Source organism: Podarcis cretensis (genome assembly GCF_951804945.1).
Source record: "Podarcis cretensis genome assembly, chromosome: 10".
Lineage (NCBI taxonomy): Eukaryota > Metazoa > Chordata > Lepidosauria > Squamata > Lacertidae > Podarcis > Podarcis cretensis.
In genome coordinates this window covers 12,715,349-12,735,493 of record NC_137179.1, presented here as the reverse complement: position 1 = coordinate 12,735,493, position 20,145 = coordinate 12,715,349, and the positions used below count along the sequence as shown (strand labels likewise).

At 42.6% G+C, this 20,145-nt stretch overlaps 1 protein-coding gene across 33 annotated transcripts in view; it reads left to right on the top strand.

Annotated features, from left to right (window-relative positions):
• Positions 1–13,848, top strand: part of C2CD5 (C2 calcium dependent domain containing 5) — an 88,414-nt gene extending 74,566 nt beyond the window's left edge. For 27 of the 33 annotated variants that reach the window (XM_079992190.1, XM_079992160.1, XM_079992171.1 and 24 more), the window contains 6 exons: positions 391–477; positions 7,622–7,663; positions 9,478–9,579; positions 10,505–10,692; positions 11,335–11,481; positions 13,011–13,848. In XM_079992190.1, the coding sequence (XP_079848316.1) occupies positions 391–477; positions 7,622–7,663; positions 9,478–9,579; positions 10,505–10,692; positions 11,335–11,481; positions 13,011–13,154 (710 nt within the window). In that variant the 3' untranslated portion in view covers positions 13,155–13,848. The remainder of the gene's footprint in view (positions 1–390; positions 478–7,621; positions 7,664–9,477; positions 9,580–10,504; positions 10,693–11,334; positions 11,482–13,010) is intronic. The other 6 variants (XM_079992163.1, XM_079992180.1, XM_079992181.1 and 3 more) reach the window with 3 other exon arrangements.
• Positions 13,849–20,145: the final 6,297 nt, after the last annotated feature.

Genomic DNA, 20,145 nt, shown 5'->3' with positions numbered 1-20,145 from the left:
GGTCTTCAGGGCATATTTAGAAAGAAGCTGCTGGTACTACTTAATCAGTTAAGTGAACTGTAGTTATTAGTGAACATCTCTTTGCTTTCCACTACAGTGGATTGCTAACGAAGTTGTCCTGTTAGCACAATGACGTCCGACTGTGCAGCAGGTCATCTTTTTTTCTCCCCAGAGTAAATCCAGAATAGATTGGGGGAGCAGAAGAGAGGAAGAGGAAGTCCCATTGTGCAGGCAGAAGTCCTTGCACTAAAGGGACAATTTCATTGGATACAACCAAGTCTGTGGGGTTTTTTGTTTTGTTTGTGTAGGTAGGTATATGTGAATTTTGTAAAGGAGAAATAAATTAAGGTTTTTGTGCCTTTCTTCTTCTGTTTTTGTTTTTGTTGCCAGCTTCTACAGACAATGAAGAACAGCTACAGTTTCCCATGGAGCTTTCTTCTGATCCTCATGCTCCCCAGCAATTCTCGCCAGCAAAAGGTTGGTTAAAGAAAAAGGCCATATGCTTATCTTCCTGTGTTCCATCCACTTGCTCCTTTTTTGTTTGTCAACCTTAGAAATAGCCCTGTTACGCAATGCAAGTTTTTTGTTTGCCAAAAAGACTTCATCCTCCGGATATGTGAGGAGAGCAAAACAAAATCTTCTTAATATGTTCGCTGTGCAGTCTCTTTTTAAAAACAGGGTGGCTGCTGCTGAAGAGGGAGCAAATGAACAGGAACAACTTGCGCTTCTTTTACTGCTCTTCTGATGCTGCTTTGAGCTGCTGCCAAACAGCCATTCTAGTCTAGAGACAGCTGCATTTTGGAAAAGTATGAGGTGGTTCATCTAACTACAAAATGTGCTCTGAAGCAATGGGTTTTGCTGAGTCTGAAGCAAGTCTTTTTGGAATTTTAAGAATTGTAAATATTATAGATTATTTCTCTTGGAGAGGCAGATATAACTAACAATGCGCTGTGCCAGGTATTTTCCAAAGGAAAGGAAATGTTCCACCACCCTCATCCTAAATCAGGCTTCCTCAAACTCAGCCCTCCAGATGTTTTTGGCCTACGACTCCCCTGATCCCTAGCTAGCAGGACCAGTGGTCAGGGATGATGGGAATAGTAGTCTCAAAAACATCTAGAGGGCCATGTTTGAGGAAGCCTGTCCTAAATCTTTATCCTAATACAGAGGTTGTAGACTTCACAGTGGGGAGCCACAAAATGATTAATCCAAACTAGGGAGATGAGGCAAAGTATGTGATTTGGCATAAGTGCAGAGTAATGATCGCTGGAATAAATATTCCAAATTTTGCATTAAACTGATGAGGTCTAAACAGGTAACTGCCTAGAAAAAGAGATATTAGCATTGCATTGGAAAGCTAATTTGAAATGCCATGTCTTGTGAAAGTGTTTTGCTACTCAAGTCAACACAGCACATCTGTAAAAGAGGTCAAACGTATAACGCTATACATGTCTGTTGTGAAGCAAGTCCCAGTAATTTCAGTGGGCTTACTTCAAGGTAAGTGGGCATAGAATTGCAGCCCGAATCAACAAAGAGTCTTGTGATACATTAAAAGATGAACAGTTTTATCATGGTGTAGGTTTTGTGGCAAGAGCCTACTTTGTTGGATATATGAGGTTCCATCCTGTTGAAAGGTGTATGTTCAACAAATGAACTTCAAAGAGAGGCTCCTGCAGGAAAGTGCTGAATGAGAACTTAATCAGTTAATTTTATGTGAAGAAAATGTATTTTTGCTTATTAATTATTGTGGATAATAACATTTAGTCTGTTACAGATTTTAAATACTGTATTTGTTATGAATTTTAGTTGTATGGATTTTATTGTAGCTTGCTTTGATAACTTTTTTTGGTATAAGGCAACAAAATAATTTTCTCCATCTGGACTTTACTAGATCTGTTCTACCACAGTTAATTAATGCAGGATATATAGGATATGTGACCAACAATTTCTGCTCTTGTGAATGGTCACTATGCTTTATGAAACAAGACTCATTTTGTTTTTACTACAACATCAGGAGTGTAATTAGGGAGTGTCCCAGAGACCCGAATCCCACAAGATGCCCGGAGTCTTCCAAAGTGCAATGCCCAGGAGACCACAGCCAACCACCATCCTAATTTTCCCAGAGGCTCTTGTTTTGATTTTAATATGTATATAAGCAGCCCATAGCTCAGAATAAGCCCTGACAGGTAAAAACTATGCTTTCCCCACCTTGGAATGTGAGCCTATATTTGCATGTACATACATTTCAAATTTGTGCCATAAGTCCGTGCCCCAAGTCTTTTAAGTACCTAACAATGCTCCTGTGCAACTGATTAACATGGCTATCCTCTAGAAACTCTTATCCCTAAAGTCAGTTTTAATAGATTATGCTAGGTCATGAGGTAAGCTTCTGGAGCAACGCACTATTGAACACACAAATACTTCAACAAATTTATCCTGTTGCTGAGTTTCTGTTTACCAAACCACCCTCCTCTTCTTTCTACAAATCAGAATCTTCTGGAATTCCATGTCTTTCATTGTGTAAACTTAGCCTTCTTGCAGGGTTTCACTGTTGTTAACTTATTTGGCTTATTCTTTTCCAAAGATTAGTAGGAGACCCTATTTGTAAAATAACTGCTGGCCAGTAGAGGGTAGTCTACTCCCTTGTCAGCAAACGGTGTGTTTAACATTAACCATGGATGGTCTGTGAAACTCAGCAAGCATTTATGTGAGATCATCAAGGTTCGTATCAACGCCTCCCATTCTCTAAAGGGAATTCTTTCTTTTGGAAAGATCTGTAGTTGATTTATGATTCATAATTTACTTGAGCTCCTGTGAGAACTTAATTATTAAGTTCATTTGCACTTCAGGCAAAATAATAGATCAACGAACCAAACATTTATTACGTTCTCACTAAACCCCCACAGAGGGCAGTGTTAATGTAATGGTGCTAAAGGGGTATATTCAGCTTACAAATAAAATTCCTGCCTGATCAGGTTCTGTTTTTTTAAATTTCTATAACGAAAACACAGCTTGGACAATTGCCTGCCTGCCTGCCTTCCATAAGGTCTTGGAATATTGTTTTGCGTTACCATAATACTTAGGTCCTGTTTTATTCCTGCGTTTTGACTAACAGCCTGCTGCCCTCCCTGCTTTCTCCCAGCAGCTTTGAGACAAACCTGCATCATTACAAAAGGATCAGGGAGCGTCTGCATACAAATAAGCATGTTGTCACCTAGTTAAAGCATTATGTTCTGCATGTAGTAAAGTATGCAGGGAAGAAGGCTAGTGTGCATAAGCCCTGTTACACATTTCTGCTATATTCTTGGGAAAAAGTAGCATGTGAACAGGCCCTGTATCTCTAAAACAGAGAGACCTTAACCTGAGTTGAAGTTGTACTATGTACATTGTGGCTTCATGAAGACTTCAGCCTGAATTTGTTACCACTTTTTGGAAAGCAGGAAGCATTGCACTCCAATTAATCTGGCAAGTGAGATTGATTCACAACTGTAGGCATGTAGTGTTTATATGTACACATACGCACAGGCAACACATATGCACCTTCATAAAAGTGCAGACATTCCTTTATTCGTATTGTTGCACAAAAAACCCCCCACCCCAGGAAGCAAAAACTGGGACAACAGAAAATTCTTTTTTCACCTTGATTTTTCACGCATATATACACATGACTTTTCTCTAGAGTTGCATGCACGCAGCAAGTATTGTTGTGGTGTGTTGACACTAGCTAAGTAGGCATGTATGTCTAGGAAATCTATAGTCCAATAATACCTGATGTGTGTTTAGTATGGCCCCTTCCCATCACATTTTTGTCCTAGGGTATATTCTAGCTTCCTTTAAAGCCCTGCACCTAGCACTGTTTCATACACAATTTTAAATGTATCCTTAAAAATGCAAAGTGTTTATATGACAAATTTGTGTTTACAAGCACACCCATCATATGTGCACAATCATCAAGCAGCAAGGACTGATTATAGCTCCCTTCGTGTCAGTCTTTGCTTTGCTGCTGTCATGTGGATAAAATGAGCCCTAGTTGACATAACCCATGTTGATGGTGCTGGGCTAGTGTATAGCTGCACTAATAAAGAGTTGCCAAGGGCACACATGCAAAATAGGAGAAATTTATTCTCCTGGCTTAAGATTCTCCAGCCTGGGCTGAAACATAACCTTTTTATGGTTGACAGAAGTGCAGATTAAGTTAGTGAAATAGTGTAGTTAAACCATGTTCTTCCATAAAGAACTGACATGATTTACATTGATTTGTAGAAATTACTTCAACCGTGGTGAGGAAACCAGTGGCCCACAAGTCAGATTCAATCCACCAGCCTGCCAACTTGTCTATGACTGTCTAAAAGTGACAGTCAGAGCACTGCCTCTGGCAACAGCTGCTTTCAACATAGGCAAAGGAGAAGGTGGGCAGCTCTTTGAAAGCATCAGAGGAGATTGGGAAACCATTTGTCTGCTGCTTTTGATATCCTGCCTACCTCCCTCTTCAGCAACTGCTCACAGCAGTGGTTTCTAATGTCTTTTGTCTCCTTTACGGTTGGGAAAAGCAAGGGATGAGGGAGGCTGGCTTTATTGGGATCCACTGCCTCAAGGCAGCTGATGCTCCATAAATGAACATAGGGAGAGGTTGCCACAAGGTGCCTAGCTGCACCCACTGGTGGTTTGAGCCCTCCAGGTAGATGGCCAAGATGGGATGTGGCCCTTAGGCAAAAATTGGTTCACTGACACTTGATTTAAACTGTAGTAACAGATTGCGTTGCATTGATCCTATAGTAATCAAACCAGATTTTCTTTGCACCTGGAAAAGCTTGTTAGATAGCCAGCACCCAATGACAATAATATACATAAAATATAAAGAGATATTTTAAAATGCTGCTTATATAATGACTAGGGAGCATTTTTTTATTCGGAGTGAATATAAAAGTTACTCAGTAGAGAACTGTATACAATCATATGAAATGAATTGGATGAAATATTCATGTAGCTTAATGTCTGTAACCTATATGAAGCCCTCGTTCTGGGGGTTGTTGCCTCCGTTTGCTTTAAGGTGCTCTTTGCAAAATCAGCACCTTGGAGAGCAGAAGAAGGCTGGTAGTCTGGGGCTGGAGGCATCCTTTCATTTGGGTGTGCGTGTGTGTGTTGAAAATAGTTTATTACAGCCATGGTTGCCTGTGCTATGTGTATGCTTTCCTCACAGTCAGCCATGGCAAACCAGAGCAGTTCATAAACCTGCAAAACTTGCTTGATCAGAGACAACCATGGCACTAAAGAACTAACAAACAGCAACACACAAAAACAAAACTTACCATCTGTCTTCAGTCTGATTTTGCTTAGTGGAAGCCTTTATACAGTGTTTAGAAATCTGATGAGAGAAATTTGTGGCTTTTTCATGCTAGAACAGATATCAGCATATGATATGTCAGTGAGTAAGTTCCAGAAGTTTTGTGAGGTCCAGACTTGCGGCTGATTGTTCTTTTATTACAAACATATAGTTCTTTGGCAATTTTCCAGTCTCTTCTTTGCATGCTTACCTGAGGACCATTAACAAAAATTCAGTTCTTTCTTGAGCCTGGTGTACCTTGGTCATTCCTGTTTCATGCTTCTAGGGCACTGTAGTCTATACTATTATGGGTTAGTTTGTGTGGGATGAATATGTGGCAGATCATGGGTTAAGCCAGGGAGTTCAAATGTAGTCACCTTTTGGATTCCTATCAATCTTGTTGCCCTGTGAACTGATAGACCAACTTACAGATGTCAGCACTCTGGTGAAAAGTTCTGAAAATAAGAGAGCTCATCTGAAAATAATTATGATGAGGTCTCTTAAATATTATGAAGGTAAACACAAGCTTCCTGGATTAGAATTTATTTAATTTGAACAAGACATAACTAATTTTGAGTCTGTTGGACTCAGAAGAAGAAAGAATGTGGTATAGAAATGATAACAATACAAAAGATAATTGGATACATGCCAGTCAGGGCACATGCCTCCATTGCTAGAAACAGTTGAGATAGGCTTTTTAAAAATGTTCTGTTGTTAGCCTGCAGTTCTTACAGAAGAGCTTGAGTAATAAATTACTTGGCTAAAAATGAGTACACCCCATGCTAGGCTTCTAAAAACAAGACTCAATCAAAGGGCGGTGGGGGGGGCTGACTGAGGACAAAATAGAAATGAACAATAAAGATCCTGTTTGAAAGAGAAGAGGAAATGCATAGGGGAAAAACAGTTCAGCAGATTTGAACCATGTGATGAACCTGCAGGGTATGAAACAATGGTGGTGGTGATGAGGGCTTAGAATTGGGCACCCTGCTTGGAGTGGCACTTTTAGTGGAAAGTGGAGAGTTAAAGCATAGTCAGGATTCAGTAATAGAAAGATTCATACGGGAAGAAGAGAAGCATAGAAGCTATGAAGGGGGTAGCATTAGGTAGCAGTGCAGGACATAAAAAGTCCCTTACCCCACGAAGAAAGGCAGATACAGTATAGATATAGAGAAATAGATTGTTTCTTAGGAATCCCAGATTCTGCTCACAAAAGTCCAGGGATTATCAGCAGCCTTGCATTTGTGATTATATATTAAAGCTTCAGTTCTGTAATTATACCATGCACGTATGGTAGAGTTCACAGAGGTAATTTGGCTCCCAACATTTGGGATACTTAGAAAGAGAAGAGTTCTGCATGCTCAGCTTCCGCTTTAAGTTCTGAGAGGTAAAAAGCATTCCTTGTGATCTTTCGCTGACAAAAATTTTGTGAGAGAAACTGCCCCACAAATTTTAATATTTATCATGTACAATTTTTAAAAGGTTACACACCTTATAAATTTAATCAATGTCACAAACTTGTACTAGCTGTTAAAATTTTCCCACCAATTAGTGGGGTCAGTTTTACATACTGTACTTGCAACAAAGATTTTCTCTTTTCTTTCTTTCTTTCTTTCTTTCTTTCTTTCTTTCTTTCTTCTGTTGGGCTCAGTCTTGGCTTCTGCAGGGGAGCAAAATGGCTAAGTCAAATATTTAGACTTCGTTCTTTCCAAGATTTTTAGAACTTAGTCTCTGCTTTTATAACCTACATGCATAAGTGCATCATTCTATCATTTCTTCTGTTTCTATTCTGTGATTATCAATCCTTGCTCCCTCTTCTTTTCCAGTTTAGCTGCCTATTCCATCAATGTTAATCCTCCATGTTAGGTTAAGCATTAACCCTTATTCTTGCATAGCCATTCTATACATTTAGGTTCTATGGAGCGTAGGCAGTAAATGTAGTAACTTCGCAGACTACATGCTTCTTTTTTTAGTAGTTGCAGTTCAGATTTGCAATCCCTTGCTATTTTTAAACAGAGAGCCTTCTCAGTATGCAAGGCCATAGAACTAGAAGAGAATCTTTTTAAGGTCCAAAGACGCTTTGCCAAGAAAAATCAGTCCCTCTTGAATGTAGTACAAAGTTTACTGTATTCTGTTGTGAATAGGTTGTGCAAAGTTAATGTTGTGTGAAATAAAACCAGAAAACACAACACAGGGATTTCTCTAGCAGATTACTCACTTAAAAATTGACATGAAATAAAAATCTGTATTAATATAGTTAATGTTTCTTATGTCATATCAGTGGAATTCATTTTGTCTTATTAGAGGACCTGGAGAATGCAAGTTCCCACACAGCTGTCCAAAGAGGTGAGTTTCCTTGATTTAGCTATAAGCCAGAACAGGGCATACATTCCTGGCTCTGTTGGGGGTACACTTGGGATGTAGTTTCAAGCATTCAGGAAGTATGTACCAGTTGCCTTGGAAAGCATGCTCTGATGTGGCTTATTGATATCTGAATATGCTCATAAAGTATTTTTATATACATTAGGGTAGCTAGAATTCGAAGTGACGGGTGGTCTTATATTGTCGCTTTGTCTTCCAGAACAATTTTCATAATAACTGGTTGTTCAGTTCTTCATCTTCCTTTAATGTTATATTGAATTCCTCAGTTGTTGTTTTTTTACGGAGGACTGGAAGGGGATGGAACTAAAGATCAGTTAATACATAAAAAATGCATGCTGCTGTGGAATTCTTGATACCAGTCTTGGTGCCTGCCTAGGAATACTCAGTAATGGGGGGGGGGGCTTCAATTTTCACTGCGAGGGTAACGATCTTGAAAAAGAAGAGGTGTTTCAACAGCACAAACAGGGGCTTACGTGCAGTATATTTTATCTTTATTTCCTGCTTATCAGGAGAAGTTCTGTGGTTTTTAAATTAAAGCTGAAAACAATTGCTGAACTTTTAGTGAGCTGGTCCAGGAAGCAAGCAAGGCACCCCAGGTGTTGGATTCAAAACATCAAAGTTGTTGCCAAAAGGGTGCAAATACTTTTCATTTATTTGTTTAAAAGATTTGTCTGGTATGGATACTGTCGAGGGTGAGGTGTGATATCCTAAGGACATTATATGGGAGTTCCCTCATTCATGCAGCCCTGTGCCAGTTATTTTGTTTATTATAGTGAAAATATCCTTTATATTTAAAAATATGTGCTCAGAGCTGAATGACTCTGTCCCATTTGACTACTGTTTGCACCTGAATTCACAACATCAAGTTACCTGGGTATTTCACGCCACTTATATCTGTGCAGTACAGATCATTTCATGATGTATTCATTAACTAAACATATCACAACACTGAGCACTTCACACTGGTTCAGACAGTCAGCAGACTCCATTCAAACTGCAGCCAGCAAGCTCTCACCCAGCAGGGATCACATTGAAGAGAGAGCTGTACGAAACAGCATGTGGGGACCATGTACACTGGTGCCATGATTTGTACAGTCACAGTGATCCTCCAGATCAATTCGTTCTTGCAAATTGCAGCAACTGTGTGAATCTGTTCATGTGATCTCTGCTTCCTTGCGGTCCCTGCTGGTGGCCCTGCAGACTCCCATAGGCAGTTTGTGTGGGACCTGTCTAGCCTCTGCTCTGGACCACTGCCTGAAATTGGTGTATCTGGGGAGTGGAAGGTACTTATGCAGTATCTTCCTTCTGATCATCATACAGCAGAAGGCTCAATTTGTGCTGCCTTGTAGAAGCCTCCACAGTGATCCCAAGCACTGTAACTTTCAGAACTGTTGGACATAATTCACAGAATCATCAGAGTTGCCAAAAGGGCATCTCTTGAAGCACCGCCAAGCACTCTGAAAGCACTGTTACAGAAAACTGCAAGGCAGTCTTATGGCAGCAGGTACTCTTTTGAATTCACTGCTGTAGAAATGGATAGAACAAGACATGTATGCATTTATCGTAGGGATGATGTTTCTAGATGTTCATACTACGTAGGTGAATCATGTCCTACCTGTAATGTCCAAGCAGAAGCAAGCACTGTGTTTTCTTGGAAAACCACTTATTCTTGGATGCAGATAATTGATTCATCAGAAGGAGCACTGCAATGGGCAAAGGGGCATCACCCATATTTTTTTCCTTTGTTTTTCCTTTTGTTTTTCTGTCTGTGTTTCCAGCAACATCAGTTGATTACAGTTCCTTTGCAGACAGATGCAACAGCTGGATAGAATTCATTAAACTGAAAGCTCAGACCATAAGGCGTGGATCAATTAAGACAAGTAGGCGGTCATTTCTACCACATTCTGATCATTGGAAGCGTAGTTCTGATCTTTCAGTGGCAAACGGTGGAGCTTCCTACCCAGTAGTGGCATTGCAAAATCAGTGTCCGAGTGTGAAAGCTGCAGACACACAGCGTCTGTTTTTGAAAACATTAATGCCAGGTTGATTTTGGAGCGCATTGTTCTGTGCTCCAAAAGTAAACTGCCAGTAAATATATAGGTGATAAATAGGCTTGTGAATTGTACAACTAAAAGGTATACATACCGTGTGGCAGAAAGTGTATGTATACATCAGTGAAATTCTTCAGACTATGCAAGGATCACCTGCATGATATTTGTGGCAGCAATCACTGAATTACAAAGTGGTGAGTTTTTAATTTTTGTTTAAGTAGTTCAGTGGCTGCAGGTATGACTTTTGCTTTAGTTACCCAAGATGAAGATTTACCTGGAAGCTGACAGCAATGAAGAATTTGTCCAAAATTTGAAAAATGCTGGACTGGAGAAACGTGTCAACTTTCACACTCTTTCCTGTAGACTTTTTGTCGTTCCCTCTAGCAGAAATTTTTACCAAATCGTGATACCTTTCCCAACCACTCCCTCCCTCCCTCCGCACTACCTGTGTCTTCACTTTATAACTGATCATTTGTATGTGCAGCTGCTGGCCTCAGTGTTTTCTTTTGCAGGAATGCTACTCTTCTTCCAAAATTAAATCCCATTCAAGCTTTTTGTCTCTCGTTTGCATGTGCTGCATGGTTATTTCTTTTCTATGGCTGAGCATCACGGGCAGCTGAATGTTGTCACCAAGCTATGTGGAAACCATGAAGAAGGCTTAATCTGTTGGAGCTACCGATGCAACTGTCCATATATTGAGTAGTTATTCTCTGTCTGTCTTCCTTCTTTCCTTCCTCCCTTCTGCCACTTGCAGCCATTTCATTCGACAAGCCAAGTCCATTGACAGAAGGACAGTCCCGTCGTTCTGGCTCATCCGGCATGAGTTCCACTGTGCCAGTTGTTAAGATGACACCTCTTTCTTTCATCGCTGGGGCAAAAATAACCAAATACCTTGGAATAATCAACATGTTTTTTATACGAGAAACCACTTCTTTGCGTGAGGTAAGCTGCACTGGAATTCGCCTTTCTCTCATGGCTAACATGGCTGATCTTGGGTTTTAGTTATGCTGGGTGCAAGAGATTCAGCAATTCAGAATTAACAGAAAAATAAAGGGCATAAATCTTGCTTGAGAAGATTCCAGATTATCATATCTCCATATACCTTCACTATAAGCAAAATCCAATGCACAGTTGAATTTGGTGCTCTTTTTAGCAGATTAACCCAGCCCTTGATTGTGTGCTTGCAGAAAAGATCCACAGTATAGCTCTGCTGGATAATTTGAAAAATATGCAGGTATGCTATTATAAGGCAACAATAACAGCAAACATTTTGGGAGCCTAAGCAAATTGTCACACAGTCCCATCTGTTCCTTGTATGGTTTTGAATGCTATTTGTGTTTTTTCATTGCTTTTTTGCTGATAAATCAGACTGTTTACTTGGAGGTTTGAAGCAGTAGTTCTCAAAGTATGTGTTAACTCTGAATGATGCTTTAGAAGACTAAGAAAAATGACACAACTCTTTTGGAACAACTGTTGATTAGTTTTCACTTGTTTAGAATAAATTTGAAACTAAAGAACAGTAAGTGCTGGGGGTGGTTTTACTAGTGCCTTTCCACTAAAATGTGTATTGGTGTGTTTTTATAGGAGGGCGGTGTAAGCGGTTTTCTTCATGCATTCATTGCTGAGGTCTTTGCAATGGTAAGGGCTCACGTGGCAGCTCTCGGGGGAAATGCCGTTGTCTCTTACATCATGAAGCAGTGCGTGTTCATGGAGAATCCAAACAAAAATCAGGTAAATGGTGCTTGAAGAGAATACTGTATGTCTGCACATAAACGGTCAAGGACTAGAGAAGCCTGACAGCATTTGCAATGTACTGGCATCCAGGCAAGGTTCTCCTAACTAATCAGTCTGTTACAATATGAGATCATCGCAGATGCAGACAGCCAGCTTGTTTACATCACATGATGGGGCTGACTGTGGGAAACAATGTTACAGTCAGTTCACAGGGCAATTCACCGGAATTTGCTCAGTGTGTAATATGAGACCTTCCTCTTGTGTATGTACAGGAAGTCTCTCTCACTTGTTTGCTGAAGTTTGAAGTGATCGGACATGTTTTCTGTAGTGCTGCAAAGTCAGAAATAAAAGTATGTAAATAGACGTTTCTGGCTAGCTCCTTTCCCTGCTAGGGAAGCAGGAGGGAGTGGGTGTGCACTTCCCACGCTGGGAAGTGTCGCCTATTGAGACCTAGCCTGGAGCCTGCAGGGATTGCAGCCAGGGAGGTCACCGGAGACCAAGCCGGGAGCCTGGGAGAGTTGCCAGCTTCTCCCGAGAAAGGCTTGTTTTCCAACACAGTCAAGAACTCCTGCTAAGTAAACAACCTACCTGTTAATCACACCATGTCAAGTGATTGACGAGTGGGTTATCCCACTCACCTGTCAAAAGTTGGCACTCGGAAGTGGGGGCAGATGACAGTCTGGCTCACAAGTCCAAAAGGGTCCCCCACCCCTTCTTTAAAGTGTTTGTGACAGCCCCTGGGCCTTAAAATGGAGCAATTAGACTTTTCATTTGTTTGTAGCTACTGGAATTCTTGGCTAATAAATGTGACTGCATGATTTGGCTCCTTTTGTGCGTGAAGTCACAATAGAAGCACAGGGAATGGAGGGCTGCATTTTCCAAGAAACATCACAGTTTTGGTAAAATATATATATAACATTCCCACTTTTTATGGACAGGAGTCTTAAATCCCGATAAAAAAGGAACAACTGCATTTATTGCACTGGGCTCCAAAGGCCTTTTGAACAATGTGTACCATTCCAAAAAGGACGTTGGCGAATTGTCAATTTGTAGCTTTCTGCTGTGTCAGCTTTCAAAGAAATTGAAAGGGAAACACATGAAAAGTGAGGCTGAAAAGGCTGAGCATCCTTAGCTTGGAGAAAAATGAATGTTTATTTGTTGGGGCTGTTAGGGAGGGCCCTATATTCACAAAATGAGCTGGTGTAGGTGGAGAGGAAATAATTATTTACTCAGGCCATTTCACACAGAAACCATCTGTGTGATCAGAAGCTTCTGAATCTCTAGTACTACTAGTTTTGGCCTCTGCTGTAACCATCTGCAGAAAGCTCCTTCTCTGCTAGCGTTGCTGCAGCTGCTCATCTGTAAACTTTTTGTCAGCACTCGGCTGCTTCTGGCAGCAGAGAGGTACAAAGACCTTGTCCGGTAGCAGGAATTTCTTTGTGCATTTTAAAGTCCTGTGTAAACAATAAGATTCTGTTTAAAATCTAGAAGATATATAACTGGATGCCTGCTTTCTGTCTTTGCAGGCACAGTGCCTAATAAACGTCAGCGGAGATGCAGTAATCTTTATACGTGAATCGGAATTGGAAGGAGCAGCAAACCAGCTCTCCACAAATGGCTCTCAACCTACCAATTCAAAAGATGCCGTAAGTTACAACATGAAGAAGTGAAATGGATTTCATTATACCTCAAGGTTATCTTCAAAGTGTCAGATGCCATGGCTTTCATTTGTTTCTTTTCAATCAGCAACACTCCTTATATTAAGGACTGCTCCATTTTGAGGCAATCATAAATATTGTCCATCAGATTTCATAAGAGCCCCTGTGCACACAAAAGAACATCTGTCTAAAGGAAGAACTGAAAATAGCAGATGTTCATCAGAACAGAAGTCATCAGGATATCGCCCTGTATATTATAGGGCCAGAACAAAAAAAATCTTACTTGGAAGCTATCAGAAACAAATGTTACTCATTCTCAGAGGGAGGAAGAGAGGATTTATATTACAACTGGAATATAGCTGAGAAGTTCAAATCTCTCCATGTGTTTTGAGAAAGGAAAAGCTGGTTCCAACAGCACTGCCAAATACGCAACATGCAAAGTAAACATAGCTTTTGGAACTAGTGACAATCATCGCCCACATGAACTGGACAGACTGGATGTAGCTGCATGTTAAAATATGTTTTTTCATGTTTGTGAACTATTGAATATTTTTCTATTGTACATTTTGTAATTTTTAATTGCTAAATAGAATTATGATAAAATAACTGGTTCAGATAACTATTGACATTTTATGTTATTCGAACAATAGCGGTAGATGAAAATCTGCTATCTGAAGTCTGTGAAATCCTAGCTGCGTCTGAAGAGGAAATCAGGGCTTTGGATTTCACAGGTTGCAAATACAAGGAAACTTGGAGAAAGAGCAGTATTCTAGAAAGGCCACCACTCACAGATGGTGTTAAATATGGTACCTAGGAAGATGAGGATTGCTGCAGTAAACAGAGGATTAGACACACCCAGAGGGATTTGATAGAATATAACAGTCCGTAGATCTGAGAAACTGCTATTAACAGATGCGATCCTAGACACTTGCATGCGTGGATAGGGGAGATAAATGCATGCTGAAGCATGAAATATGTTTTGAAAGTTTCTGTGGCAGCAATCACTTGGCTGAACAGGCATGCCACTTTTATTAAAACTGGCTTGCCTCTTCAACTGATGAGTAGCTGTAGGAAAAACTTTGAAAACCTGTGGATGCACTTCTTCCCTCACTCATGGCCATATAGGAGCCCAGCTGAAGTGTTTTTGATGGCCTCCAGTGTGGAACTTGAAGAAAAGGTGTAAACTTGAATGTAAATAGATGACATTTTGCTAGATCTGGGTACAGAAATTATCTATTATTTGTCCAATTCAGAGATTCCATTGTAAATGAGAATGATGAAAATCACATTCCTATTTGCATAATAAAGCTTCTTTCTTAAAAAAAAAAAAGATAATCCTGATTTGCTATTTGGGAGAGGTGGTGAGGAGGTAAGCATGCAACGATTTTTGGGTGGGTTATATCAGTTGTATATTTTGCATTAGTCATGCTCAGAGAATACCCACTGAAATTAATGAATTTAGGCCCCTTAATTACAATGGGTCTATAACCACATCTCTCAGTATCTATTGGCTTTGTTGTAGAAATAGCTAGAAGCAATTGTGGAACACAATCCTTGGAGCTGCTTTGCAAAGATATGTTGAGGACATACTGACTTCTAGATTCTCACAGGTTGTAGAAGGTAACTAACAGGTGCACTAACAGAAAAAGTTCTGTTAGTGACGTCCAGGAAGTAGGGTCTCAGCTGGCATACTAGATGGAGTTGGTGACTTCTTGAAAGCTGACACAGAGGCAGTTTTCTTGTTTCTTTTATCTTAATTCATTTCTAACTCCTAAAAATCGATGTTGTGTACTGTTGTCATACCACTTGCCTATTTTATTTTTTCAATTGTTGAAGTTCTGCCAGGAAATAGGGGAAATAGCCTGACAGATGAAAGCTATTTTTCATTCTAGTCCTATGGGGAGTGGGCCCCAGCCCACAAAATGGCTGGGGCATGTTCCACAGGGGGGGATGCACTGGGACAACCGATCTCAGTGAGGAGGAGGAGTTACGCTAAGACCAGACCATGTCATTACAGAGGGGGCAGGTTTAGTCGTTGTCTGAGGACTCTTCCTGCCTCCGGGTCTGGTCCTGACCGGATGGATACTAGAATCAGCAAGGGATACCCACATGACCTGAAGGTGCTGCTGTGCAATGCCAGGTCAATGATTCATAAGACCACTGCCATCCATGACTTGATCATGGATGGAGGACTTGACCTGGCATGTGTAACAGAGACTTGGTTGGATGAAGCAGATGGGCCTGTCCTTGCCGCTGCTTGTCCACCAGGTTTCTCTTACGCACAGCAACCCAGGTCATGTGGGCGGGGAGGGGGGGTTGCAGTGATTTTTAGGAAGTCATTAGTTTGCACCAGGCGTCCTATTGGGAAGACCCAGTTTTCCGAGTGCATGTTCTGGAAGTTGGGCAATAGGGGCAGTACAGGATTCCTTTTGGTGTACCGACCTCCCCGCTGCACCAAGGGTTCCCTGCCCGAGCTGCTTCAGGTCGTGGCGGATGTTCTCCTGGAGACACCTAGCTTGGTCGTCCTAGGGGATTTTAACATCCATGCCGACACAACCTTACAAGGGGCTGCTTGGGACTTCGTGGAAAGCATGGCCTCCATGGGGCTGTCCCTGAATAAGTCTGGCCCAACCCATAGCTGCGGACATGCCTTGGACCTGGTGTTTACCTCTATGGATGTTGGTGATCTGACACTAAGTAAAAGCGAAACGAAAGAAGTGCCATGGTCAGATCACTTCCTGGTGCAACTGGACTTCTCTGTGACCCATCCCCTCTGCAGGGAGGTGGGACCAATTTGGATGGTCCGCCCCTGCCACTTAATGGATCCAAATGGTTTCCAGAGAGTGGTAGGGGATGCTTTATCCCATGTTGATGGCCTTTCAGCTGATTCCCTAGTGGGTCGCTGGAATGTGGAGTTAACCAGGGCTATTGACTGTTTGGTTCCGAAGCGCCCTCTCCGATTGCATGGAGCCCGGACAGCCCCGTGGTTTTCCATGGATCTGAGGGCAATGAAACAATCGTTGAGACGGCTAGAGTGCCGGTGGCGGATAACTCATTCCGAATCTGACCGGACACAGGTTAGAGCTCAACGTCGAGCCTACCAAGTGGCAATAGTGACGGTGAAGAAGAATTTCTTCACCGCCTCTATTGCATCTGCAGAAAACAGCAGCAGGAGACTTTTTCAGGTGGTTCACAATTTAGCGGAACCACCTGCGACATCGGGGCCTAGTACGGGCCACATGTTCTCCTGCAATGATTTTGCAAAGTTTTTTGCAGATAAAATCGCTCAGATTCGGGAAGAAGTAGACTCCACTGTGGGAGCAGGGCCGGGGCGGGAGAGTGCTAGAGTTTTGTCTAGTCAAGTTGAGTGGGATCAATTCCAATCTGTTACCTCCGAGGATGTGGACAGGCTGCTTGGACGAGTGAAACCAACCACCTGTCTCCTGGATCCTTGCCCATCCTGGCTTATAAAAGCTAGCCGGGAAGGACTGGGCGATGGGCTTCGTGGGGTGGTGAATGCTTCCCTCCGTGAGGGAGCCTTCCCAGACCCGCTGAAAGAGGCGGTTATTAAACCGCTTCTTAAAAAACCATCTTTAGATGCGGCCATGATGGTCAACTATCGCCCAGTCTCAAATCTTCCATTCTTGGGCAAGGTGATTGAGCGAGCGGTTGCTGAACAACTCCAGGCACGCCTGGAAGAAGCGGACCATTTAGATCCCTTCCAGTCGGGATTCAGGCCTCATCATGGGACTGAAACTGCCTTGGTCGCACTGGTTGATGATCTCCGGCGGGCTAGGGACAAAGGTGAGAGCTGTTTCCTAGTTCTGCTGGATCTCTCAGCGGCGTTTGATACCATCGACCATAACATCCTTCCGGACCGTCTTGAGGGGCTGGGAGCTGGGGGCACTGTCATACAATGGTTCTGCTCCTTCCTCCTGGGCCGTGTTCAGAAAGTGGTGGTGGGGGATGAGTGTTCAGACCCCAGGGCTCTCACTTGTGGGGTGCCTCAGGGTTCTGTCCTCTCCCCCATGCTTTTCAACATTTACATGCAGCCGCTGGGAGAGATCATCAGGAGGTTTGGGCTGGGTGTTCATCAGTATGCGGATGATACCCAGCTCTACCTCTCTTTTAAATCAGAACCAGTGAAGGCGGTGAAGGTCCTGTGTGAGTGTCTGGAGGCGGTTGGAGGATGGATGGTGGCTAACAGATTGAGGTTGAATCCTGACAAGACAGAAGTACTGTTTTTGGGGGACAGGAGGCGGGCAGGTGTGGAGGATTCCCTGGTCCTGAATGGGGTAACTGTGCCCCTGAAGGACCAGGTGCGCAGCCTGGGAGTCATTTTGGACTCACAGCTGTCCATGGAGGCACAGGTCAAATCTGTGTCCAGGGCAGCTGTTTACCAGCTCCATCTGGTATGTAGGCTGAGACCCTATCTGCCTGTGGACTGTCTCGCCAGCGTGGTGCATGCTCTGGTTATCTCCCGCTTGGACTACTGCAATGCACTCTACGTGGGGCTACCTTTGAAGGTGATTTGGAAACTACAACTAATCCAGAATGCAGCAGCTAGACTGGTGACTGGGAGCGGCCGCCGAGACCATATAACACCGGTCTTGAAAGACCTACATTGGCTCCCAGTACATTTCTGAGCACAATTCAAAGTGTTGGTGCTGACCTTTAAAGCCCTAAACGGCCTCGGTCCAGTATACCTGAAGGAGCGTCTCCACCCCCATCGTTCTGCCCGGACGCTGAGGTCCAGCGCCGAGGGCCTTCTGGCGGTTCCCTCATTACGAGAAGCAAAGCTACAGGGAACCAGGCAGAGGGCCTTCTCGGTAGTGGCGCCCGCCCTGTGGAACGCCCTTCCAGCAGATGTCAAAGCGATAAACAACTACCTGACATTCAGAAGACATCTTAAGGCAGCCCTGTTCAGGGAAGTTTTTAACGTGTGATATTTTACTGTATTTTTGGTTTCTATGGAAGCCGCCCAGAGTGGCTGGGGAGGCCCAGCCAGATGGGCAGGGTATAAATAATAAATAATAATAATAATAATAATAATAATAATAATAATTATTATTATTATTATTATTATTATTATTACCCCCAGTTCCATTTAGTTAACAAATTGTTTTCTTTGCTTTAACATTCACCATACTCGGCGGTAACTTTTTACCAGCCTGTGTTAGATAACATACAAAAACAGGAATGGCGACCTCCATCTCCACTGGTTGCTGTGGAGAAATGAATGCTCAACCAAAGGCAGAGCACAGGCCATTCATCTTAACCTCTTGGCTAATGGCAGAATATTTGAGACTTAATTATTGTGGTCTGCATCCAATACCGGCTTTGCACTGGCAGAAAATACTTTTTCACCTAGTTGTCACCAGTCCCTTCTACCCACTTCAGCTCCCCTTGTCTACTCTGAAAAGGTTAGTAAAAATAAGAAAAAGGTAAAGGAGTCCTGACAGTTAAATCCAGTCACGAACGACACTGGGGTTGTGGCGCTCATCTTGCTTTACAGGCTGAGGGAGCCTGCGTTTGTCTGCAGTTTTTCTGGGTCATGTGGCCAGCATGACTAAACCGCTTCTGGCGAAACCAGAGCAGCGCCCGAAAACGCTGTTTACCTTCCCACCAGAGTGGTACCTATTTATCTACTTGCAGTTTGACGTCCTTTCAAACTGCTAGGTTGGCAGGAGCTGGGACCGAGCAACGGGAGCTCACCCCACTGCAGGGATTCGAACCACCAACCTTCTGATCTGCAAGCCCTTGGCTCACTGGTTTAGACCACAGCGTCACCCGCGTCCCAGAAAGGTTAGAGGAACCTCCAAAACATGTTCAGATATGTCACAGAGGGTGATAGGGAAGGGATGGTCACCAGGATATAGAGCAGGGATATGGAAACCCAATGCCCTTCAGGCCTCTCTATCTGGCCCTTGTGCCATTCTCCGGGCCTGCTTAGTCATGCCTCTTACTTTGTATCCTCCTTCACTGTTTTTTCCTGACTGGAACCTGTCCTTGAACTCGGATGATGTCTTCCGCTTGCCTGGACAGAGGGTAGAGAGGGGTGTTTGGCTGCGAAGAAACTTAGCCTTATAGGTAAAATTCATGTTTACGGCTCTGAGCACTTTTGACTCTTGCCCTGTCCACCACTGGCATGTGGCCCCTGAAAGGTCCAGAAGGGAATGTGGCCCTTGATCTGATAAAGGTGTCCCATCCCCCAATGTAGGGGGGAAGTGCTTTCCACTAGTGCAAAGCAACTATTGGATAACCCTGTAGCTTCTGAAGACAGTGGTTTTCCTTGCTATTACAACAAGCCTGAGTCTCAGCTAAATACATGCTCTCTCTTCAAGCCTTTAACAGCAGCGTGAGGGAGAGGACTGTGATAGGCAGATTGACAATAAGAGTGTTGCATGCAGTTGTGAACTTTTAAGAGAACACACCTTTTAAAGGAGATTCTGAAGCTTGTCAAAGATTTCTTATGCCTAAAGGCACAACTGCTGCTAGTCAGTTGCTGCTGCTGCTGTTGTTTTAATACTGCCCTTCACCTAAGGTCCCAGGAAAGAGCCCTGGTTACAACAACGAAAGCACAATGTTTAAAGCAGTTTAATAAAACAACTTACAATCACAAAAAGAAGGCGGGACTGTACAGACATAGGCAGTATTTTAGATATTTGGGGCCTAAGTCATTCAGGGCTTCAAACTGTAACATGAGCACCTTGAATTGGGCCAAGAAGTGAATTCTCAAGCCTCTGTGTTTTGGAACAATTGCAGCAGGAAGAGTAGCAGCCATTTATAAGTATTTATAATGCTGCACATGACACTTTACAAAGAACAGGTCTCTAGCCCAAAGGGCTTACAAAATCTATATATAAAAAAATAAGATGGAAACAATAGAAGATGTAGGGGAGAAAGGCAGGAGTAAGGCTGAGTCTTCACAATCATTTAATCTTTTAGTTACGGTTGTATTGGTTTTTCAGAATAGTTGTTTTTTGAAATGGTAATGAAAATC